This window comes from Dama dama, chromosome Y (genome assembly GCF_033118175.1).
Source record: "Dama dama isolate Ldn47 chromosome Y, ASM3311817v1, whole genome shotgun sequence".
NCBI lineage: Eukaryota > Metazoa > Chordata > Mammalia > Artiodactyla > Cervidae > Dama > Dama dama.
Genome location: NC_083715.1, coordinates 13715079 through 13741223, shown reverse-complemented (window position 1 = coordinate 13741223; position 26145 = coordinate 13715079). Strand labels below are relative to the sequence as shown.

The 26145-nt window shown below is 39.8% G+C and overlaps 1 protein-coding gene across 1 annotated transcript; it reads left to right on the top strand.

Annotated features, from left to right (window-relative positions):
* Window positions 1-2214: 2214 nt before the first annotated feature.
* LOC133053613 (eukaryotic translation initiation factor 1A, Y-chromosomal-like) lies at window positions 2215-16924 on the top strand. The gene is made up of 6 exons (XM_061138164.1): window positions 2215-2230; window positions 4029-4112; window positions 10994-11097; window positions 12060-12110; window positions 15859-15940; window positions 16830-16924. The coding sequence occupies exons 1-6, from the start codon at window positions 2215-2217 to the stop codon at window positions 16922-16924; spliced, it is 432 nt and encodes a 143-aa protein (XP_060994147.1).
* Window positions 16925-26145: the final 9221 nt, after the last annotated feature.

The window sequence follows — 26145 nt, the reverse complement described above, 5'->3', positions numbered from 1 at the left end:
CTTACAACTGCAGCTGACAGCAGTTTTGCTCTTGCTTTGGTACTGATCTTGAATTCCACATTGCTTCATTGGTGAAAGCAGCATGTCACTAGGAATATGTTGTTTGTTTAATCTTTTAACATATTCTACCAGAACAACTTGCCTCTGAAAGGGGAACAGACACTCCAGTTGTCCTAGGGTTCTATAGACAAGAGAGGAGTAAAAGTTCATTGCTTTTTGAATTTTTTTCAGGGTCAAATACACTTTCTTAGTCAGACCTCCATATATCAAGCTTTTCAAGCACTTTTCTTACAAAAATAAATTTTGGTTTCTAGTATGCTTAGTTTTGCAGTTGTGTCTGATTCTTTGTGACATCATAGACTCTTGTCCGTCAAGCTCCTGTGTCCACAGGTAGTCTCCAGGCCAGAATACTGGAGTGGGTTGCTCCGCCCTCTTCGAGGGATCTGCCCAACCCAGGGGCGGAAGACAGGTTGACCGCATTGCAGTCAGATCGTTTCCCATCTGAGCCATGAAGGAAGCACAAGAATACTGGAGTGGGTAGCCTATGCCTCCTCCAGAGGATCTTTCAACCTTGGGAAACAAACTGGGGTGTCCTGCCATTGCAGTGGATTCTTTACTGGTTGAGCTACCAGGGAAGCCCTCAATTCTGCTAAAAAGTATCAATTGTCAATCCTTGCTATGTGGGCTCATTGATTATAGGGCATGATTGAAGGAAACCAACTTTCCATACACCGTTTTGACCTTGAGGCAAAACAAAAAGCAAAAGTGAGGGAAATCATAGTATTGTTGATAAAATATCATAAATAATTAATAGTATAAATAGAAAATCATAAGTTCAGGAAACTTGAAGACCACAGGCTGGAAATGGTCTTTCACACAGTTTTGAGAGGAGGCTTAGAGGCAGACGCAGGGGCAGAGCCAGTACATATACAACCTTCTTTAACGCAGAAACTATATGTAGTGAAACACATAACTTTCGTAAACATTCCTGATAATCACAAAGAAAAAAAAAAAAAAAAAAAACACGCCAAACAAACAAGGATTGAAAGCAAGAGATTGTAGCGTTTCTCTAGGCAAGCATGTGGAATCACTAAAGTTTCCATTCCCATATTCATCTTAACCATCTAGGGACCCATAGACCCAAGCACAGAAATGCTTCATCATGTTTTTCCCATCCGGAGTTTCTCAAGCATGCACTGCTGATGGACAACTGCAGTAGATTTTGACGTCTTTCCTTAAGTCGATCAAGAGTGACTTTTCTTTAGTGGTTAAAGCACATGGACAATAGTGGTTTCTCACGTCAAAAGGTAGGGCGTCTTGCATAAATTAGTTCAAGTGAAGTAACACGTAGTCCCGAATGTTTCCTCATACTTAAAATAGGTGAAACTATCCATCACTTCCATCACTATGAAAAACAATCCTGAACATTTCTGAAGAGAAAGTTTTTGATATTTCTAAATTTTATTCTTTATCCATTTATTTTGTTTGTTTACACTAACTTTAAACTTTATTCTACCCATCTGACACTGGATACGACATCTGGATACACCAATCTTGGTGGACCTAAGAGGGGTCTGTAATGATCCTGGGCTCAATCTTTTGAGAGACATCTATACCCTTTCTCTTTAATTCTTCCACCAGTGTACTATGTACCATATTTCTAACAGAAGCCTCCTGGTGGAATTTGTTTCTCCAAGAAGGAAGACAACACATACAATTCAAACAAAGAAACGATCAGAGAGCAAATGGTCAAGAGCACTTATTACAAAATAGCAAAAGTCTACTCAGTAGTTTGAGTCAGCTCAAGCCCTTTCTAGTTGGGGAAATGCATGCGGTCTCCACTATATTGACACATCTCGCTCAGCGCAGTGTTCTCCAAAAATCTATACCTGTCTACTGCAATCTGTCACAGCGTCCCTCACATTGTTGAGTGCCAGGAAGTCAGTGGGTTTGGACTACACGTGCTCCGTAGGGCGGAAGAGACTGTGCTTGGAGGATAGGCCCATAGCGTCAGAGGCGGGGAAAGTGACGTTAACCACGTGACACTGGCTGGGTCGCCATTTTGCTGCTGCTAGGCGTGGCTGCGCTCCGATTTCTCGCGCGAGTTCTCAAGTCGGAGTGTGTAGGTTAGCTCCTTGGAAACCTCGGAGGATTACCTGCCAGCGGCAGCGGCACCGGAAGCTGCTTGGAAACAGTGAGCCTGCCGTTGCAGCTATGCCCAAGAATAAAGGTAATGACTCGGCTTCCTGGCACCAGGGTCTGCTCTGCCGCGGTCAGTGGTAGTTTCTCCATTGTGTGGTTGGCTGAGGTCTTTGAGCGGACTCCACAGTCCACAGAGGAGCTAGGAAGCGGCTCCTGCTTCCTCCCGCTCTGTAGACATAGCGGGATAATTTCCTCTCCGCTTTTGTCAGTTTTACACGGAGCTGAAAATACGATTAGTTTTGGATTCATGCCAGTTTAACTGCAGGACGGTAGTAAACTGGCAGAAGGCTACTTTCGGGCAGCTGAGGCTTCGTCCCTGAGGCCTTCATCCCTTCCGAAGACTCTCCTTAGCTGTTGTTTGTGACACACTGATTCTCTTTTTGGGTCTAGTAAATACTTGTCAGTAGTTTACTTTGTGCGCGGTTGACTACTGGTGAAAAGACTGCTTTGCAAACACGGAGGCAAAACGCTGTTGCACGTTTAGGTTCATGTCTGCCAGTTTACTTTCTTCTGCCTGTCACAAACCTTAACCTTCTTTAGAACGCACACATATCCCAACGTGTTCAGCCTTCTTATCCAGTAAAATAGATGCTGGCACTGTGTATTTCTATTTGTCTTTATTCTGAGTCAGACAGTTCACAAATAACCAGATTTGACAGTACTTCTGCTTGTAACTTCCAAAACGGTACTTCTAAGCTAACTGAAGCAGAGCCCTGGGACAGTCAGTCCTTGAATTCTCCTTTTTAGAGACCTGAGTTGTTCTTGTGTCATGTTTAATACTCTTGTAATGCCTCTTGGCAAACTGGAACTGCTAGGAGTGAGAATATCTCCTTCAGAGTAGCACCACATTTCACATTACACGAGAAGCAAACCTCTCTTCATTATTCATTCCTGACACTTCATGTTAGCTCTCAAGGCTTCCTTAAGGTTTGCCACATTGGGTCAAATTTTTCACCTTTGAGTTCAGTGCTCTCTACATTCCCCAAACCAACTGGCACAGCCTTTCTCTAGCAAGCAAATGTTTTCCTGCTAACTATCCAGGCAAATTCTAGAAACCTCTTTTTCATAATGTGTTAGGTAAATTACAAACCACTTCTACTTGTTTTTTTCTAATCTATTTAATTCACTTTTAGCTTACAAATAAGTGTGCATTTGTAACAAGAGAAACAGTCCTTGTTTCCTCCTCTGTTTTTAGGAATGAAGTTTCAGATGCCCACATTGGGTTGTGTATCCTGAAGAGAATAGGACTGACTTTATGAATGCTGACTTAGTACAGCTTGGTGCTTAATAGATGTTCAATACATTTTTGTTAATGTTATCTTCAGTCCAGCCTTGGGTGGCTCCCGTCTTCCTTCTGTGGGACTTTTAAACCAGCTGCTAACGCTCATGCCAAACTGAAGACGTTTCTACATGTGATTTTTCAGTTTCCATTCCTTTACAGATATATGGAGTAGTCTTGGTTTATTAATTGGAAAGTAAATTGTGGAAGAGAATGTATAGAATCCAGGTTTAATTGGAAAGCATGGATAATAAAAATGCTAATGGTTATCTCTGGTAATGTGTTATGTGGTTGATATTAGCTGTTAAGCGATTTAGAAGAACGTCATTGGCAATTGGTAAGCGGCTAATCGGTAAGCAAGTTAGGTTAAATTGTAAATCTCTTTTGAGGTCTGTTAATATTTTCCTGCTATTTAAATGATAACCTGTTTGTTCCCCTGTGTTTTTGTAAAGTTTCAAAGCTTATGTTCGTTTGTTTTACAGTTGAGTTTGTAAACTATTATACAGATGATTAGATTTCAATTTTTATTCACTTTTTAATCACTTAGGTAAAGGAGGCAGAAACAAGCGTAAGGGTAAGAAGGAGAATGAATATAAAAATAGAGACCTAGTCTTTAAAGAAGATGGACAAGGTAAGAATTCTTTACTTATACCTTTTCTAGTAATGTGAATTTCACAGTTTGATCTGAAACATGTCTTAGTCATAATGCTGAGGAGTTGTCTGATAACTCCCTTGTTTTTCTTCATCTAAATGATTTTTATCTGCTTATGTGTTTTTCTTTTTGTTTTTTTTTTTGCTGTGCTGGGCCTTCTTTACTGCGCATGGGCTTTTCTTTCGATGAGGACAGCAGGGGCTGCTCTGTAGCTGCAATGCACGAGCTTCCCATCGGGGTGCCCTCTCCACTTGTGGAGCAGAGGCTCTTGGGAGACCAGGCTTCAGTAGTTGCAGTGCATGGGCTCAGTAGTTGCAGCTTCTAGGCTGTAGAGCACAGGCGCAATAGCTGTGGCACAGGGGCTCAGTCTTTGGGAGGCATGTGAGTTCATCCTGGACCAGGGGTCAGACCAGTGTCTGCTGTATTGGCAGGTGGATTCCCTACCCCTGAGCCACGACGGAAGCCCCTCGTATCTCCATCTTTTCCCCATTTACAGTGCCCTATATTTCTCCATAATTTCTGTATTAATTTATTGTACACTATTTGTTTTCTCATGCAGGTTTACAATGTGGCATTTCTGTAAACAAGGTGTCCTGTTTTTATTCTGTGGATAACCATGGTATAAATGACAGTGAATTGTAGTGTTTGGAGCAGAGTAAGCCTGGCTGCCAACATTGAAAATCGCCTACTTTTGCACTCATTTTTCAGTAGACTATGAGAAATCCATGCCAAGACCTCAGCCCCTCAGTACTCCAATGTCACTAGTGCATGATCATATTTAATAAAGTAACAGAATAGTTGACTCTCTCTTACTTGAGTAAGTGCAGACTAAAATAAGAGTAAAATAACTGACTGAAGCACTTACTTTTTCCCCTTTCATATTTAGCTAAGCCCACAGAGGAGATGAAATATGAGTGCAACTCCCATATTTTGTTTATAACTTAGACTCACTAATTTTCAGTGCTTTCTTCTATTCTTTCTTTTGGAACATGCACATTTTCCTCCTACCATTTTGTTTGTTTGTTTGTTTGTTTGTTTTTTTCATTTATTTTTATTAGTTGGAGGCTAATTACTTTACAGTATTGTAGTGGTGTTTGCCATACATTGGCATGAATCAGCCATGGATATACATGTATTCCCCCACCCCAACCCCCCCTCCCACCTCTCTCTCCACCCGATCCCTCTGGGTCTTCCCAGTGCACCAGCCCCGAGCACTTGTCTCATGCATCCAACCTGGGCTGGTGATCTGTTTGACCCTTGATAGTATACATGTTTCGATGCTGTTCTCTCAAAACATCCCACCCTCGCCTTCTCGCACAGAGTCCAAAAGCCTGTTCTGTACATCTGTGTCTCTCTTTCTGTGTTGCATGTAGGGTTATGGTTACCAGCTTTCTAAATTCCATATATATGCATTAGTATACTGTATTGGTCTTTATCTTTCTGGCTTTCTTCACTCTGTATAATGGGCTCCAGTTTCATCCATCTCATTAGAACTGATTCAAATGAATTCTTTTTAATGGCTGAGTAATATTCCATGGTGTATATGTACCACAGCTTCCTTATCCATTCCTCTGCTGATGGACATCTGGGTTGCTTCCATGTCCTGGCTATTATAAACAGCACTGCGATGAACCCTGGGGTGCATGTGTCTCTTTGAGATCTGGTTCCCTCCGTGTGTATGTCCAGAAGTGGGATTGCTGGGTCATATGGCAGTTCTATTTCCAGTTTTTAAAGACATCTCCACACTGTTCTCCATAGTGTCTGTACTAGTTTGCATTCCCACCAGCAGTGTAAGAGGGTTCCCTTTTCTCCACACCCTCTCCAGCATTTATTGCTTGTAGACTTTTGGATAGCAGCCATCCTGACTGGCGTGTAATGGTACCTCGTTGTGGTTTTGATTTGCATTTCTCTGATAATGAGTGATGTTGAGCATCTTCTCATGTGTTTGTTAGCCATCTGTATGTCTTCTTTGGAGAAATGTCTGTTTAGTTCTTTGGCCCATTTGTTGATTGGGTCATTTATTTTTCTGGAATTGAGCTGCAGGAGTTGCTTGTATATTTCTGAGATTAATCCTTTGTCTGTTGCTTCGTTTGCTATTATTTTCTCCCAATCTGAGGGCTGTCTTTTCACCTTGCTGATAGTTTCCTTTGTTGTGCAAAAGCTTTTAAGTTTCATTAGGTCCCGTTTGTTTCTTTTTGCTTTTATTTCCAATATTCTGGGAGGTGGGTCATAGAGGATCCTGCTGTGATTTATGTCGGAGCGTGTTTTGCCTATGTTCTCCTCTGGGAGTTTTATAGTTTCTGGTCTTACATTTAGATCCTTACTGCATTGGAGTTTAGTTTTGTGTATGGTGTTAGAAGGTGTTCTCGTTTCATTCTTTTACAAGTGGTTGACCAGTTTTCCCAGCACCACTTGTTAAAAGAGGTTGTCTTTTTTCCACTGTATATTCTTGCCTCCTTTGTCAAAGTCCTCCTAACATATTAAACTTTCTTCTAGGCGGGTCTCGTTACATACAGTTATGGACTTTAGCCCTAAATATTCCATCTCGTAAGAGCGAAGCCTTTCTCCTATGTAACTCCAGTAGCATGGTCACAGGAAATTTAACCTTAGCATTATACTGTCACTTGGTAGGTACTCGGTTCTAGCCCCAGTGCTTGCGCTTAGTCACATCTGACTCTTTTGAGATCTCGGGGACTGTAGCCCACCTGGCTCCTGTGTCCACAGGATTCTCCAGGCAAGAATACTGGAGTATGTTGCCATTTGCTTCTCCACAGGCTCATCCTGGCCCGGAAGTCTAGTGCGTTGTCTCCTTTGTCTCTTGCGTTTGCAGGTGGATTCTTCATGGCTGAGCCACTGGGCAAACCCCTGTTCAGGAATAGCCAGGAGCCATATGTGGATGTTGAAATGAATTGAAGTTAGCATATTGTTCAGTTCTTGTGCATACCTTTCTCTCAATTGAAAATTCTATTCTCTGTTGTTGAGCTGGTGTATATATAACCACCATAAACATTTGTCCATTTGTTTCAGTCATTTCCAGCACTTCATAACAAAGCCATGTAGTTATTCCTGCATAGTGCAAGTCACTAAACACACACACACACACACACACACACACGCTCAGGAACAAACACAAATATTTTTATTGATTATTTGAAACATGATGTGTTTCTAAAGATAATCTGGTCTTTGACCTTCATATTTTTTCCTTACGTTAGAAGTGTGTTTCAGGGCCAGTCTTTAAATTATCATTATCTTTTCTTTGTTCTTTTCTCCTGTGTAGCAGCCCTGAGTACTGAGCTGGGTTCATGGCCTGTGATGCAAGGGACTGTCCATAGTTGGAATCCCATTTACCTTTCAGGATAATGACAGATGAGACAAGAATCTCTTTGGGGGAGTTGTTTCTCAGTCACTAAGCCATGTCTGTGACCCTTGCGGGACCCCGTGAACGGCAGTACACCTGGGTTCCCTGTCCTTACCATACCCTTGCATTCGCTCAGACGCTTATCCCTTGAATCCTGTGATACCATCCAACCGTCTCATCTTCTGTTGTCCTGTTCTCTTCCCCTCCTGCTTTCCCTCCCACATCAGGGTCTTCTCCTTGCAGTCGACTCTTTGCATCAGGTGGCCAAAGTATTGGAGCTTCAGCAGCAGTCCTTGCAGTGAATATTCAGGGTTGATCTCCTTTAGGATTGACTGATTTGATTTCCTTGCTGCCCAAGGGACTCTGAAGAGTCTTCTCCAGCGCTATAGTTGATACACTTCAACTCTTTGGCGTTCAGCCCTCTTCATGGTCCCAACTCGCACATCCATACATGACTACTGGAAGAACTAGAGCTTTGACGGTACAGAGCGTTGTCATCAAAGTAATATCTCTGCCTTTTAACATGCTGTCTAGAGTTGTCATCGCTTTTCTTCCAAGGAGCAGTTCAGTTCAGTTCAGTCGCTCAGTCATTTCCAACTCTTTGCAACGCCGTGGACTACAGCAAGCCAGGCCTCCCTGTCCATCAGCAACTCCTGGAGTTTAGCCAGACTCATGTCCCTTGAGTCAGTGATGCCATCCAACCAGCTCATCCTCTCTTGTTCCCTTCTCCTCCCGTCCTCAATCTTTGCCAGCATCAGGGTCTTTGCGAAAGAGTCAACTCGTCACATCAGGTGGCCAAAGTATTGGAGTTTCAGCTTCAAGATCAGTCCTTCCAATGAACACCCAGGACTGATCTCCTTTAGTATGGACTGGTTGGATCTCCTTGCAGTCCAAGTGACTCTCAAGAGTCTCCTCCAACAGCACAGTTCAAGAGCATCAGTTCTTCAGCACTCAGCTTTCTTTACCGTCCTGTCTCACACATCCATACATGACTGCTGGAAAAACCATAGCCTTTGCCTAGATGCACCTTTGTTGGCAAAGGAATGTCTCTGCTTTTCAATATGCTGTATAGTTTGGTTGTAACTTTCCATCCAAGCGTCTTTTTATGTCATGCTTATGGTCACCATCTGCAGTGGCTTTCAAGGCCCCGAAACTAAAGTCAGCCACTGTTTCCACTCTTCCTTATGTATTTGCCATGAAGTGATGGCACCGCAAGCCATGATCTTTGTTTTCAGAATGTTTAGCTTTAAGCCAACTTTTTCCCTCTCTTCTTTCACTCTCATAAAGAGGATCTTTCCTCAAGGGTGCTGTCATCTGCGTATCTGAGATTATTGAATTTTTGCCGGCAGTCTTGATTCCACCTTGTGCTTCATCCAGCCCAGCATTTCTCGTGATGTACTCTGCATAGAAGTTAAATAGGCAGGTTGACAATGTGCAGCCTAGATATGCTCCATTTCCTACTTGGAACCAGTCTGTTGTTCCACATCCACCAGTAACTGTTGCTTCCTGACTTGCATACAGATTTCTCAAGAGGCAGGTCAGGTGGGCTGGTATTCCCAACGTTTTTGAATTGTGCACAGTTTATTGTGATCTGCACAGTCAAAGGCTCTGGCATAGTCAGTAAAGCAGAAATAGATGTTTTTCTGGAACTCTCTTGCTTTTTCCATGATCCAGTGGATGTTGGCAATTTGATCTCCGTTCCTCTGCCTTTAGAAAACCAGGTTTGAACATCTGGAAGTTCACAGTTCATGTATTGTTGAAGCCTGGCTTGTAGAATTTTGAGCATTACTTTGCCAGCGTATGAGATGAGTACAGCAGTGCGGTACTTTGAGAGGTTTTGGCGTTGCCTTTCTTTGGGATTGGAAAGAAAACTGACGTTTCCTGTCCCCTTGCCCCTGCTGAGTATTCCAAATTTGCTGGCACATTGACTGCAGCACTTTCACAGCATCATCTTTGAGGATTTGAAATAGCTCAGCTGGAAATCCATCACCTCCACTAGCTTTGTCTGTAGTGATACTTCTAAGGCCCGCTTGATTTCACGTTCCAAGATGTCTGGCTCCAGGTGAGTGATCACTCCTTGGTGATTATCTGGGTCGGGCAGATCATTTTTGTGCACTTCTGTGTATTCTTGCCACCTCTTCTTAATATCTTCTGCTTCTGTTAAGTCCATACCATTTCTGCCTTTTCTGGAGCCCATCTTTGCATGACACGTTCCCTTGGTATCTCTAATTGTCCTGAAGAAATCTTTTCCATTCTTTTATTTTCCTCTCTTTGCTTGCACTGGTCGCCAAGGAAGGCTTTCTTATCTCTCCTTGCCATTGTTTGGAACTCTGCATTCAAATGGGTATGTCTTTCCTTTACTCCTTTGTTTTCACTTCCCTTCTTTTCATAGCTGTTTGTAAGGCCTCCTCGAGAGCCATCTTGCATTTTTTGCATTTCTTTTTCTTGGGGATGGTCTTGCTCCCTGTCTCCTGTACAATGTCACGAACCTCTGTCTGTAGTTCATCTGGCACTCTGTCTATCAGATCTAGTTCCTTAAATCTGTTTCTCACTTCCACGGTATAATCATCAGGGACTTTATTTATATCATACCTGAAAGGTCCAGGAGCAGTCGCCTTTAATATCGTGGCTGCAGTGGCTGTCACTTTGATGTTTGTCCTTAGTAAACCTTTAGTAATGTACCTGCTTTATATTAACTGCCTGTTTCTTTCTCTATTCTGATGCCTGCGTTTGTCATTTAAAGTCAAGAAGACGTCATCCCGTGCTGGCTAATGCTTATGTCAGTGTCTTCAACTGACAGTAGAATCTGGTGGCCTCTTGACTATGCTTAGATAGAATTGTCTTTAAGCATTTGACGCTTTATCTTGAAATACTCTATTAAGGACTTTAGAATAAGCATCAGTGTGTCCTCAAGCAAATGTTCGTTGGTGATCAGCCTGCTGTTGCTTATCAGTAGAGTTAATGAGGGAAAGGAGAGGCAAGATTTTGCAAATATGCAGCATGAGAGGTTGCTAAGCCAGCATGTAGGGCGCAGTCTGAAGTGAGCCACTTTGGTGTGCAGAGGTGGAGCATGCAGTCGTGAAGACAAAGACTGAACTGATTTTCTCAAATTAGTGGATGACTTAAATATACCCAGTAGCGATAGCTTTTCGTGGAAATAACGTTTGTGATTTTGGATTAACTGCTTCACTTTTGTCAACTTTTACTTGCTCAGAAAACAAGAGGATAAGTGCATCAGTTTAGCTGAATGAGACCGTAGCCATTGCTTGAGAGCCTAAGAGTTCTCCCATTTTTGTGGATAACATTAATATATGTCCCCTGAGACAGCTCTCATTTGTTGTCATACTTGAACCTTTTGTTCTGTTTTAAATTATGGTTTGGTCTAAAGTTAGCACTCACAGTGAAGTTACCAACTTAATCACAAGTGTTGCATTTTTAGGAAAACTGGACAGTATGTTACGGTTTTGTTTTTCTTTTTTCTTTTCTGCCCCTTCCTAAGAGTATGCCCAGGTAACCAAAATGTTGGGAAATGCACGGTTGGAAGCAGTGTGCTTTGACGGTGTGACAAGGATATGTCATATCCGAGGAAGCTTGAGAAAAAAGGTCAGTGTGGAGGTATATTTTCCTTTAGTCCAAAGCTTACCTTTAAAACATTTATCTGTGCTTCCAAGTGACTGAATTTGGTGAATTCTTGAAGACTTCAAGAATAGTGATTTATATGGCAATATAAACGCATAAAATTAGAAAATGCTTGATAACTTTAATACTAGGACTTAGATTTAGAAAGAATGATTTGTGACACCTAGACTGGACTTATGCCAGAAATGTTTGCTCTTGCGGAAACAGACAGAGTCCGTGTATGAACCAAATGGAAATGGTAAGCCGTGAAAGAAAGAAAGAAAGAAAGCAAGAAAAATAAAACACCTGAAGATTATTTTTCAGACAACAGAAGTCCAATTGTTAACTAAACCTAACATTTGGTCCTGGGTAAGACTTTGCTTTGTGGGAACAGCTGTATGTGTTGTTAGGAACATTTGAAATTGGAACATGGTAGAGCATCTTATTTAGTAATTTTGGCACGTTGATTGACCATATTGTTTAAAAGTTCCTTCAACCCTACTTTTTTGGATTAAAAATCAGTTTTGTTCTCTTGAGTCATTCTCTTCCAGTTAGTGGTTTGGGAACCTGAATTGACGTCGACTGGTAACTAGATGACTGTATTTGTGTAGATGACTTATTTTCATTTGTTGAAAAGAACTGAAAATGTCCAGAGTGATTTGTGAATAAAAGTAATTCACGTGACAAAGAACTATGCTCTTGTACATTCAGATGCTCGTAGGCATGAGCACACACACAGATAATACACACATACATGCACATGCACACACAACACACACAGACCACACACACATACACACACACACTCAACTGTAGTTTTGCTGTAATTCATTAGTAGATATTTCTCACAGACCGAATGAATTATATTTTTTGTATTAAGTATTGCTTTACATTGAACACTATTGTTTGCATTTTACATACAATATAGCATGAGTTTTCTTTTATAGGTTTGGATAAATTCTTCAGATATTATATTGGTTGGTCTTCGAGACTATCAGGTAAGAATTACGTGTAAGTGTATAATCTTGAATTTAAGAATCATTAATATCAGTATCTAGATGATGCAATAAAATGCATTTGACCTGTTCTAGCCAGTTATGAGTCTCATCCTTCTGGCATCCAAATTTGTTATGATCCACAGTGTTTAAGATGATAGGATTCTGGCTGGCTGACGGTACATGTGTTTTGAGGGAAGACTGGTTGTTTCTTTCTTTATTTTAAATATAATAAGTAATAAATAGTCTCTTATAATTTTGGATAAATACTAGAGCTCATCCTTCTGTCCTTCTTTAAAGTCCAGGTGTATTCAGGCCTCTGTGCTAGGTTTTCAGTGATTCTGGTGCAGGCTGACGTTTTCAGTATTCTGCAGTAAAATGAGAAGGTATCTTCATATTTTATGATATATATTTCACAGAGCTAGATTATTCATTTTCCTTTCACTTGTCTTTTCCTTTAATTTTTGATGGCGCTGAAGCTCGTGGGATCTTAGATCCCCAGTCAGAGATTGAACCCAGAATACATCTGAGGAAGCCCTGAGTCCTTGTCATTGGACCACCAGAGGACTCCGCCCATTTTGCTTTTTAAATACTTTTGTAAACTACCCTTTGCTGAAATAGAACAGTAGCATATGAGAGTGATTTTCATTAGCATTATTACTCACTAAAAAAAATTTAGTAATTTATGTTGGGTTCTCAGTTGCAGTTTTTAAATTTCAAGGTCTCAAATCGCAGTTTGAGAAATCACTGCTGTAAGATGATGCAATTAAGTCAGGCAAAACCTCTAATCTCCAAGGGGGGGGGGTTTGGCTTGTAGGAGAAGGGTAAGACATAGACTAGGTCATTTAGAGTGTATGTTATAAATCTGAGATGAATGCTTAAAAAGCTACTTGTTAGTTGCCCGCTATGACCTCAGTGTTTGTACTAAGACTTGTGAGACAGAAGTCAAACCCATCACATGTGCCCAGTTAAATTTTAAGTGCAATAATTCTATTATCAGGTCATGTTTCTCTCTCTATTCTATTATCAAGTCATGTTTCCTGTAAATAATTAAGATGTGCTGATTTGTAAATTTCAGTCTTCTGTTTCCCTGTTGATTTTTTTGGTGTGATCATTCTATTAGTGATTAAAGCGACTTTTTTATCTCCACTAGTTTTCTTTTAAAGAATAAGTTTGTCTTGATTCTCTAGTGAAATATTCTTCACAATTAAAACGACATTATGCACACTGTTTCTTGTCTTCTTTTCACACATGCTACCCGAGGTAATGTCTCTGTTAAGTCCAGCTTGTAGGCTTTCTCAGTCATGCTTTGTATTGCCTACGTATTTTCTGGTATGTGAGCGAACACATTTTCCTTTTTCTTTGTACGTCCCATGTTTGTTCTTGTTTCTGTTTTTGTTGAAAACTCAAAAGTGCAAATATAACATGGTGAGACGGGAGATCCGATTTCTTCTCCCAGGGCTTTTTTCTTGCCATTGTTTGTTGAGTGATTTCTGAAACAGATTGTGTAAGGCATGAATCTTTTCCTTGCCTGTGGCCACTGGATGCTTCTTTATAACATCACAGACAGCCCGTGTTTGAGGTTTCATTAAAAACCAGCAGGCCTCTCATCCTCTGCATTCAGGCCCTGTGCTTGCAGTGGTATACCTTTGATACTAAGCCAGGCGACTGATAGCTCTTCATTTCAGGCTCGTGCAGAAAATCCAGGTGACTCGAAGCTGAGAGGTTAGGAGCATCCCTGAACTTTGATTAGTGTGTCTTCAGTCTTGATTCCACATATAAGTGAGGTCCTACAGTGTTTGCCTTCTCTGTGTGACTTGTTTCTCTTAGCACACTACCCTCCGGTTTCATCCTAGTTGCTCCAGATGGCAGGATTTATCTGCATTGGATGTTATCCCCTCATTGGTCATAACATTTGCAAATATTTTTACCGATCTAGTACACTGTCTTTTTGTAGTTGTTGTTGACAATTTGCTTTTCTGTGCAAAAGTGATTTAGTGTGATGTAGTTCCACTGAGTAGGTTTTGCTTGTGTTGCTTATGGCTTTGGTGTCGTATACAAAAAGCAAAGAGCAAGAGCGGCACTTGGTAGTTTTGCACTGCGTTCTCTTGCCAGTAGTTTGAGGGTTTCAGGCCTGTGTTTAAATTTCTGATCTACTTCAGGGTAATTTCAGGCAGTTTGTGGTGTAAGAAAGGCGTCCACTATATGTTAAGTATTGTTTTCCCAGTACTGTTTATTGGAGAGGATGTCTTTTCTATACTGAGATCTTGGTTCCCTTCATGGGTTTTGATTGTCTTTGAAAAATTTTATTTCTGAGTGATGAGTTTTGTCCCAAGAGTCCATATTACTGGTGAAATGCCGGAGACATATTGTTGGGACAGTTGTGTTTGGAAAGCAGGAAGTGTGTGTCCTCCAGCTTTATTCTTCCTCCAGGTTGCTTTGGTGGTTAGGATTGTTTGCGGTTCCATATAGCTTTGTCTCTGAAAATAACTGCTACTTGAATTTCTATGGGAATCGCATGGAATCTGTACATTACTTTGCGTAGTATGGACACATTACTACTATAACTGACTTTTGCATATTGATTTTATATCCTGAAACTTTACTGAATTTTTTTCCTTTGTATGTTTTTCTGATCTGGATCATCCATTTATAACCTTTCCATTTTTCATATGTGCTGAGTAAAAATATAGACTCTGTAAATGTGCATCATTTTCATGTGCATTTATTTTAGTTGAACTACATATAACCCCGGAAAGGAATGGAAAAATTGTTAGTTCCCAGTTTAATTCTTTGTTTCACGGGCAGTGTAACCACAATTATATTAATCCTATAAGGGATTGAGGTACTGACTTCAAAGTGATAGCCACAAACAGCTCTTCTGATTTTTAATCTGCTGTGGATAATTGCAAACCCTTGTTACTGAAATCATATTGTAAAGATAATAGCAGCACCCCCACTCTGTGGAAGTATCTTAGTACGTTATTAGCTAATCTCTTCCCTACTGAGTTGCACTGAGACTTTTAACACAATACCTACATGTTTTTTTGTGCACATTATAGTTTGAGAAGTGTTGCTTTCTACTACACTGCAGTTTTATGACTGTGATATTTTCAGTTGCCTTTCTTTAGGCCTTTTCTAGGTTAATTGTAAGCATTCAGAATTGTTTGCTCTGTCAGTGACTGGGCGTCTTTAAAATGGAGAAAAGTGAACTTTGTTAGGGCAGTACTTCACAGGCATATTTGCATCAGAAGCACACAGAAGAGCTTTATAAACACACAAGGACTTCACTCCAAGCCTGTCAGGTTTTAGGAGAATATAGGTATCTTTTTAAATCACCACAAACAATGCAAATCAGTAAGATACTCTAAGAACTGTGGGTGATAGAAAGGTTTCTCTTGGGTAACAATACCATCTTCACTTAGAACTACAGTGTTAGAGAGTGAACAAGGACAGTAGTGCCACAGCACTCCCCCCCCCCCACCCCGCCCCGCCGCCGTGTTTCCTTTTCGTACTTTTGATTCAGTGCATTATATACATCATTTTCCTAGTCTATATTTTATTTGGTCATGCATGCAGACTTCATCACGAGGACTTGTGTGTGTGTGTGTGTGCGCGTGTGTGCGGATGATAGAAGGAAGGTGAGAGAATGGTGAGGTTTCACATAAGTGTGTTTATCTGAAAGTAATTTATGAGACAGCTGATGATTCTTTGCATAACCAATTTTGATCCTTCCTTGTTCTTCTCCAAGGATAACAGAGCAGATGTAATCTTAAAGTACAGTGCAGATGAAGCTAGAAGTCTGAAGGCTTATGGAGAGCTTCCAGAATATGGTAGTTATTATCAAAGATTTTACATTTCCCTGTCTTCTCATAGCATTTGCTAATTAGTGTTTAGGTGAAGCAGTTGTTTCAGGATTCTCTCTCTTTATGTATTTTTACAAATATGCTTCAATCCTCTTTAACTATGTGTTAAATACTTCAGTATATTAAGAACTTAGTAATGGATTATCTTCCTGCAGTATATTCTTTTGGTGGGGAATGAAAAATTTACGGGCTCTAGACTTATACATACGAGTTGTTAAAGGAATGCCTCTTAACAATGCTTAAGAGATTATATAGCTGGTTTCAGCTACTCGATGACAACAGTTATGGTACTGGTATTGATTTTTGTGGAGGAGTATTCAGTTTTTCTTCGTATACAGAGTACTGTTGTGGCGTTTTGTGGAGAGTGCTTTTAAAAGATATCCCTTTTATTTTTTAAAGACAAAAGTATTCCTCTAGTAAGCTTGGAAAGATGAAAATACTTCTAGTAACCAAAAAGAGGAAGTGCACTAAACGCACATTTTGGACATGATAGCAATTTTACTTACTCTATTAGAGTGCATTTTATTATCAAGTTATGTGGTTTTAAGTAAGAGTGAAGATTCTGATGACAATTAGGTCGTTTAAGAAATACTAAGATAATTGGGAATCAGATCAATACTTACTTGGCAGTGAACTTCTTTTAGCAGTTTCATTGTGAGTTTGTTCTCTGTGATGTGTTTGCAGTTGGGAAGATTTTTCTTGGAATGAAACTGTTGAATCGAAGTTTGATTACAAGCAGTCTGTTGTACACTTCAGTGTTTTAGTAGTAATCCAGTATTGTTTCTTTAAATAGGCAATTAATCTAGTAACACCTTGATTTTATATTTTTAAGCGTATGCTCTTATTGTATTTTTAGTGGAACTTAGTGACACAGATACCTTTGAAACTGAAGATGATGATGAAATCCAGTTTAAGGACCCTGCAGCTGAGGGTGAAGACCCTGAGGTGTAAGTCAAGGCTGAACCGTGTGTGTGTATGCTTTTTAATGTTTTGTACATGAAAGTAGTCAGATCTTTTACCGTTTTAGGTCTCAGAAGGTTGAACACGTGAATATATATTGAGGCCTATGTATCCGTGAGTTTGAATATTCCTTAATATTCAGAATCCACCATGGCAACCTTTTTAAATTTTCAAAAACTTTATAGTTCTTTGGATCCTTGTTTGTTTGTCTTTTAAATCAGTTAGGTTTGACAGTGGGCACTCCATAATGAGCCTTTATTAAGCAAGGGGGTGTACAGTGATAGTATTAAGAAGTTTAGCAGACAGGTTTAAAGTGTATTGCCTCACAAGGCTGGTACATTAATAGAAGTAAAGCATGTTGAAGCCAGCTTGCTGAAGCACTGGAATTTTAGTTCACTGCAAAGCATTCTTAAAATGAAGGCCTGTTTTGTTGCCCGTGTATTTAGAGGTCACATTAATTGTCCTGTATCACTCTAGGACAAAGTTTTGGTTTGGAGTTTGTGGGAAATGGTTGTTTATCTTGGTAAGGAATTAGTGATGATAAGACTCCTCCATGTCTCACTGTTCTGCTATGAATGTATTTAAGTGAAAGTTTTATTGATTTGTATCTCTTGACTTTTGAGACAGGCCCATCGAGTAATTGGAATGACAGTATGGCTTATACTCTTGTAAGGCCTGTTAGACTTCTTCTTCTTTTGGTACTTCTGTGGTAAAAATGTACTGTAGAAACCAAACGTGCAAAAACATCAATGAGTGTTTGAACACCAAGGTAGAAGTTCAGAATTCCAGGAGCACATTTTAGGAAGTCTAAACCGGATCACTGCCCTCGGAAACAGATTTCAAGATCTTTCATTTACCAACATCCTTATTAAGAGCGTTTTCAGACACTGAGAGAAACTGAATTTTAAGTGGAAGTGAGCAATCACACGTTCACCTACATTATACAGTTTACTAGTTGCTAGTCAGTCTTTCGCATCTATTGTGTTCATACCAGTCCGTACTGTACTTTGATGGATTTTCAGATCATCTAGGAAATGAAACCAAAGCACTGCCCTGGTGGTCTAGTATTTTAAGATTTTCAGCATCCACTGTATGGATCACGGGTTCAATTCCTGGTTGGAAAAGAATGATCAGCAGCCTGCATGTCAGGGCCACAAATAACCATGAAAACCCAGGGCACTTTAAGCTTACTCACACCATGAATTAGAACAGCTGGATATGTACCTTTAATGCAGACAATTTTACCAGATTATTTTTTTTTACCAGATTGTTGCAGATTTTTAAACACATGATAATACTCTACTGATGTGAAAGTGAAGTCGCTCAGTCGTGTCCGACTCTTTGCAAGCTTGTGGACTATAGCCTACTAGGCTCCTCTGTCCATGTCAGTGGGGTTCTCCAGGCAAGAATACTGGAGTGGGTTGCCATTTCGTTCTCCAGGGGATCTTCCTGACCCAGGTATAGAAACCGGGTCTCCAGCATTGCAGGCAGACATTTTACCCTCTGAGCCACCAGGGAAGCCCAGTAATCTACTGATCTTGTACCCATTTTAAAGCACACCAGAAACAGGAGGTGAAAAAGGATTAGAAAAGTTGTGGTGCAATATCATTCAATGTTTTTTCATTTTTTCTCTTCCCAGTTTTGCTATCATTTTTCAGAGGCTCTAAAAGTTTTACATTTTTTTTTTTTTTAGATATTTCTGATGCTTCTGTCATTGTCTCTTATGTATTTGGAGTTACCAATTATGTAAAGGTTAAAGTGAACATCTTAAAGATGTCAGTTCAATTGTGGCTGAAGAAAACAAGGCAGTTTTATTTGAAAAAGTGGACCCGGGCTTTATAAATCAGTTGTAAATCAGAAAGTAGAAAATGGTTATATGCAAAGAAGGAATCCAGTAATTACATGTCTTTTAAATAGATGTCTATGTAATGATATCTTTGTAGTACATAGGTCGTTTGTAATGCTGACAACAAATTTCATAGAAATGCTGTCCTCTGTCTCTCAACATTTTGTTCAGTTTTGCCAGAGATCCCTTATGGCTCAATTAATAGTGTGGAGGTACAATTGACAAGTTACTTTCTGTGGTGAGAATGTAAAATGCACCAGTTGCATAGGATGTTCTATGAGACCTGAAGGTAGTCACGGCTGAGCTGGGGTTGAAGGCAAGGAATTGAAACAAAGGGAACACTTGAATACCAAGCGCCACAGAGTTAAGCCTTTCCTTAGTCTGAAAAGAGGACAGATTTCTGGAGCTGTGACTAAGCAGTTGAGTTGGGGAAAACACTAAAGACAATGGTCATGAAAAGAGTTTGTGTTATTTTGGAAATTTTGTTTAGGTTTATGTGTTCTTGTTGGTTTTGTTCTGTTTGTATTTATGTTTGTTTTGTTTATGTGTTTTATCTCGGAATCGCAGTTCTTGCCAGAGTCAGTTATGCTGGTGATGTACTAGAGTGTCACTCCTGTGATCAGATTGAGTCAGAGAATTTGATTTAGTACCGCTCTTCCCTTTTTTAGGAGAAGAAAGAACCCTAAACTGCAATTAAGATCAACAAGTTAATTTAAAACATTGAAAAAAGAATAGCTTGCATAACGTGCGATGTTCTCATGGAGATCATAGAGATACAGTGAAAACACATGGGAACTGAGAAAACAATCTGGTTGGTGTCCTTAACTTTAGTTCAAAAGGATTGATTTTCCAAGTAGTGTAGGAAGATCCTTTATGCATGATTAGAATTATTTTTTTCTGTAGATCTGATGTTCTTTTCACTTACAGATCTGAATTGAACTCAGAAGGTTGAGGATAATGCTACAGTTGGAATTTTGGTCATCACCTGCTAAGAAGAAGAAAAATTAAGTATGAATGTAGTTTGATGGGCCTTAAATAAACATGGTTTATTTTAATTGTTTTAAAGTACTGTATTTTTAAAAAAAACTGATGAAGTATTTTGAGTAAAATGTTAACACTTGCTTCTTTCAATGTAATGGAACTTAGGGGTAAAGACCACAAATTGTGCTGCAAAACACTGGAGAGGAAGAAGAAGAGAGAAGATTCCTCCCCTATTTTACCTCCAGTTAACGAATGTTTTGAATAAATTGCCTCAGCATCATATGCCCTCGTATGAACTCATCTGTTTGCAGAGTCTTTCTACGTATCCCAGTTATCTAGAGGTTTCTTGATATTTTTGATAGAATGTACATACAGCAAGGAGAACTATGCATTTGAGTTAATGCAAAGGGCTATTTTCTTATATACATTGCCCAAGTGTAATCTTATTGTTTGGTAACATATATTCTTTTCAAAACTTGGTGTTGCCACTATGGTAAGAAGGGCATTTCTACAGCGAAGCTTTCAGAAGACAGTTTGGAGTCCTAATGTTCAATACATGTGATTAGAAGTTGCAGAAATTTGACACTAAGTAATACTCAGTTTTCTAAACATTGAAAGTCTTGATCTGTATGTTGAAAGTGTTTTTACTTAGCATTTTAAATATTTCTCAACTATGACAACCATGAAGGATAAATAAGTAGATGATCCTTTACAGATAAAATATATTTCGCTCTCAAAAGTCATATGTGGTGTAACCAGATAGTGGTGAATTTGATGAGTAATAGAATCAAACTGTACGTGTGAAAATCTACTTCCATAAGTAAATTCTATGGACTAAGACTTTCGTAATTTTTTTCCCCTTAGCTGAGATAAGGGAAAGGAAGGAACAGCCACTGAAAAATACAGGAAATTGTTGCACTCAATATATTTTGGCCTTGCTTTATGTCACTGGTGTATTTGTGTGTGTGTTTTACAGCAATTTTAGATAGTCTCCTTGCTTTTAAACAGTGTGATTTGAAAGTATCCTCTGTAGTCAGAAGAAATGAAGTTCAGGGCTAGTTTAATGACCTCAATGGAACTTTACTGGTGTGTAGAGAGAGACCATTCATCAAGTAATTTCTGAAACTTATTTCTTTGGAGAATTTATAGGAATACACATTTAGATGGTTTCTGTAATATAAAAAAGGAGAGTCAACCTTCAGCTGGTTTCATTTCACTTTGTTAGAGTTTTCTTTCCCAAGATTAAAAACCGAGGGTGTATATAATTAATCCCAAGAAGAAGGCTCACCAATGTGATTTTGGTGCTTAATCTATGGACTTCCTGAACAGTCATATGCTGAATGTATTTGGGATGGAGGACTGGTTTTCATACTCTGAAGAAACAAACTTGAGTAGTTGACTTCATGGATAATCAAAACTTCCTGTTATTTAGGCTTTGTACATATCGGTCTTCAACCCTTTGCCAAAAATACCAGAATCTTCACACATGACATAGTGCAAAACTTGTCTGTGGACTTTCCCAAAGACATATGGGCCTGTCCAGAGATTTAATCGACACTCAGATTATGTTTGCTAGTTGTCATGGTCTGATTGTTTTAGGCTTGTTTGGTGTTTGGTTTTTGTTTTTATTTTCCTAAAACTTGTGCACTGATGCCCTAACCCCAGAAGATGATAATACTGGGGCCAGGCCCTCTGGGGTGTCATTATGCCACCACAGAGGAACTCATAGGAAATCAATCTCTGCTCTTAGCAAGCTAACCTCAGTGACAGAACTCAGAGCTTGCAAATCAGAGGAGGATTTTCACCAGAACCCTAACCCTACCAGCACACTGATCCTAGACTTCCCATATCTGGAACCAAAACGCTTGGTTGTTGAGAAGCCAGTTTGTAATATTTCCATGTAAGAAGTTGAATAAAGGGAAACACTGGTGATGGCACTTTTTTTTTTTTTTTTGCCATTTAGTAACTGAGGCCTAGTGTTTCATCTTGAGTTGCTTATGTGCAGTTTTCCATGGAAGAATTCTTTTGATACATGTCATATAGAAATTGTATAGGTAAATTGGACTCTGCGGGAGAAGATGAGGGTGGGATATTCTGAGAGAATAGCACTGAAACAAGTATACTCTGAAGTGTGAAACAGATCACCAGCCCAGGTTGGATGCATGAGACAAGTGCTCAGGGATGGTGCACTGGGAAGACCCAGAGGGATCGGATGGGGAGGGAGGTGGGAGGGGGATCGGGATGGGGTACACATGTAAATCCATGGCTGATCCATGTCAAAGTATGGCTAAAACCACTACAATGGTGTAAAGTAATTAGCCTCCAACTAATAAAATAAATGAACAAAAAAAGAAACTGTATGGGTAAATTTTTATCGGGCCTAGGAACTTTATTCACAATTGACTGTCCCACATTAATTGCTGCTTAAAGGTGAATGATCTCTTTTGTTTCCTCTCCAGTCACTTGAAACATTCTATAAGATGCCCTGGAGGTGAAAACAAAGTAGTATTTTAATGGACAGTTAAAATATTGACAGTTCCGTTTTGTGGGATTTTCGAGTGTGGGAACACAGTTCTTGGCACGGTAATTTGACACTACCCTCTTTCCAATCAGACATTTTTACAAAGGTTTAGAAAATATGCTGGACCATGAACTCCCAACACTGCAATTTCAGAAAGCAACCTTTTCAGTTTTAACAATTATTTTGATGGGAGGATATTAAATTTACACTATCGGGGTGGTTTCTGCCTTACATCAACAAGAGTCAGTCACCAATGTACACGTGATCCCGCATCCAGAACCCTCCTCCCACCTCACTCCCCAGAGAGCCTATTGCTCTTTGTTGTCCCAGAGCACAGGCTTTGGGTGCCCTGCATCATGCACTGAACTGGCACCAGTCATCTGTTTGTATGGTAATGGGCATGGATCAATACTATTCTCTCAAATCATCCCACCATTGCCCTGTCCCACAGAGTCCAAAAGTCTGTTCTTTCTATCTCTGTCTTCTGTTGCCCTGCATGTAGGATCACTGTGACCATCTCGCTAAATTGCATACTTACGCATGACTATACAGTATTTGTATTTCTCCTTCTTACTTTATTTTACTCTGTAGAACAGGCTCCTGTTTCACCCACCTCATGAGAACTAACTCAAATACATTCCTTTTCACAGCTGAGTAATAGTCCAGTGTGTATATATTCCACAACTTCCGGATCCATTCATCTGCAGTGGATATCTAGGTTGTTTCCATGCCCTAGCTATTGTAAACTGTGCTGTGATGAATATTGAGGTACATGTGTCTCTTTCAGTTCTGCTTTCCCTGGGGTGTGTGCAAGCAGTGGGATTGCTGGGTCAAGGTTCTTAAGAACTCATAACGGTTTATTGTGGCGCTACCAGTTTGCATTTCTACTAAAAGTGTAAGGTTACCTTTTCACTTGTCCAGCATTTCTTGCTTGAGGCGTTTGTGTGATGGTCATTGTGACCAGCGTAAGATGACACCTCATTGTGGTTTTGACTTACCTCTCTCTGATAACTGATGTTGTGCATCTTTCGTGTGCTCATTCGTCATCTCTATATCTTCTCTAGAGAAACGTTTGGTTAGTTCTTTTGCCCACTTTCTGATTGATTCTTTGTTTTTCTGGCATTGAGCTGCAGGAGCTGCTTATATATGTGGGAGATCATGTCTTGGGCAGTTGTTTGATTTGCTGCAATTTTCTCCCATTCTGAAAGCTGTCTTTCCACCTTTGTTTTAGTGTCCTTCACTGCGCAGAAGCTTAGAAGTTTAAGTAGGTTCCTTTTGTTTGTTTTAATTTCCATTATTCTGGGAGGTGGGTCATAGAGGATCTTGCTGTCATTTCTGTCGGAAAGTGTTCTGCCTATGTTGTCCTCTAAGAGTTTTATAATTTCTGGTCTTCCGCTTCGGTCTTTAATGTATCTTGCATTTGTTTTCGTCTGTGGGTTTAGAAGGGAATGAACGTCTCATTCTTCGCATGTGATTGACCCGTTTTCTCAGCACCGCTTGTCCAAGAGGCTGTCTTTCCTCTGTTGTATATTTTTGTCTCCTCTGTCAAAGATAAGGTGGCTGTGGGTGTGTGGCTTCACCTCTGGACTTCCTATTTTGTTCCATTGGTCTGAATTTCTGTCTTTGGGCCAGTACCTTGCTGTCTGGATGACTGTAGCTTTGTAATATAGTTCTGAAGTCAGGAAGGCCAGGTCCTCCATTTCCATTGTTTCTGAAGATTGCTTTGCTCATTGGAGGTCTTTTGTGTTTCCACACACATTGTGAAATTATTTGTTCTGGGTCAGTGAAACACACCATTGGTGGTTGGATAGGGATTCCACGGTTGAATCTAAGAGTACCTATGGTGACTGAATGTACCAACAGATCACGTTGGGTTGTATACTGATTGTCACTGTATTGATTTTTCCGATCCAAGAACATGGTACATTTCTTCATCTATTTGTGCCATGTTTGATTTCTTTCAACATGGGTTTTGAGTTTTCTCTACCAGATCCTTGGTTTCGTTTTAGGGAAATATATTCCTAAATATTTTATTCTCTTCATTGGATACTGAATGGGATTCTTTCTTTAAGTTCTCGTTCTCAATTTTCATTGTTAATGTATAGGAATGCAAGGGATTCCTGAGTATTAACCTTGTATCCTGCAACTGTTCTATTCCTTGATTAGCTCAAGTAATTTTCTGCATGCATCCTTAGTGTTCTCTTTGGAGGGTCATGACATCTGCTAACAGTTAGAGGTGTGTTTTTCTTTTTTTTTTTCTTTTTTGTTCCCTCCCCAGTCTGTATTCCTTTTACTTCTTTTTTCTCTGATTGCTGTTGCTAGGACTAATTTAAAAACTAATTCTAACGTGTTCTCATCTCAGAAAAGCTTACTGATGAAATTAGGGAGCACTGAGAAATGTCAGTTCTACCAGATTCCCACAATAAAATCAGTAAGAACATTAGGAGTTAGGGGCAAGGTTTTCTGGGGGGAAGGCAAAAACTGTTTAATTCTTTAGATAAATATGTCATAATCAAAGTAGTCTGGAATACTTGTAGTCTCTCCTTCAGTTTCAGAAGATTCTACAGCCCCAAGAGTAATGCAGGGCTTTGCAAGTGAAACCCTGAAACTCACCAAGAGCTCACCAAACTCTAGCAGGGCACGTTAGAGAAGAGGTGTTAATGTGCTCTTCAAATTTGTGAGCTTTATAACCAAATTAAAGAAAGGCAAAAAGAGCTTCAAGATGATAGTGCTAAAGAGCCTGCTGAAACAAATGCAGTGCACATGAATGGTAAACATGGTTAGGGCAGAGGAAGCATGAATTCTATTAACGGAAAATATGTTAAAATTTTCTTAGTGTCTGTGTAGAAGGAGAAGTCTCCTCAGAAATTATAACAAGGAAAACGTATATCATCTTTTAGAAAATAAAAAAAGAAAGTCCAGGTGGCTTCAAAGGAAATATAAAGAGAATATGCTCATAGCTGCAGAACAGAGAGCTTAGGGGCTAAAGGGGATGTATATATGAATTATTTTATATGTGTGTGTGTGTATATATATATATATATATATATATATATATATATATATATGAATTACATGAGTGACATGATGATTCCTAGGTTGAGATATTCAAAACACAAATTAGAACACTGATGCTTGGGATGTCTTGACCTCTTCTCCTGGTGGAACTATTGCCCATTTTTATTTTCTGATAAATTCATACTAATGAGTATTATTTCATCATGTGTGGAAGAATACCTATTTTATGTCTTTTCAACATTAAAGAATATTTGCTTGTTACTATGTATATATAACTACACTTCTATTTTCCACAGACTCAGTCTTTCTCTAAGGTTTCAGTTTTTGTATCAGTATTATTTTTTTAATTTGTATTCATTTTTTCTTTGCAGTGCCTAGTCTTCATTGCTGCCCAAGGGCTTTCTCTAGCTGTGGCAAGTGAGGCACAGCCTTCTTCATGTGGTGGCTTCTCTTGTTGCAGAGCACTGGCTCTATTTCCAGCACATGAGCTCATTTGTTGTGGGGCATGGACTCCTTAGTTGTGACCCATGAGCCTAGTTACTCTTCAGCAGGTGGAATTTTCCCAGACCAGCAATATAACCCACATCCCCTGCATGGAGAAGCGACTCTAAGATACTGGATCACTAAGGAAGTCCTGAACAAGCCCAGTCTTGACAGAAGTTTGATCTAGCATACATGAAAGACAAGATAAAGAATCCACCTGCCAATGTAGGTGACCCAGGGTTAGGAAAACCTTGGGTGGGGAAGATAGATCCTCTGGAGAAGGGAATGGCAACCCACTTCATTATTCTTGTGTGGGAAATCCAAGGGACAGAGGAGCCTGGTGGTGTATGGTCCATGGAGGTA

Bases quoted from the DNA above. Each gene is read 5' to 3' on its own strand.
- LOC133053613 (XM_061138164.1), top strand. The intron at 4,113-10,993 runs GTAAGAATTCTT...CCCCTTCCTAAG, and splicing joins CTTTAAAGAAGATGGACAAG to AGTATGCCCAGGTAACCAAA. The intron at 12,111-15,858 runs GTAAGAATTACG...TTCTTCTCCAAG, and splicing joins TTGGTCTTCGAGACTATCAG to GATAACAGAGCAGATGTAAT.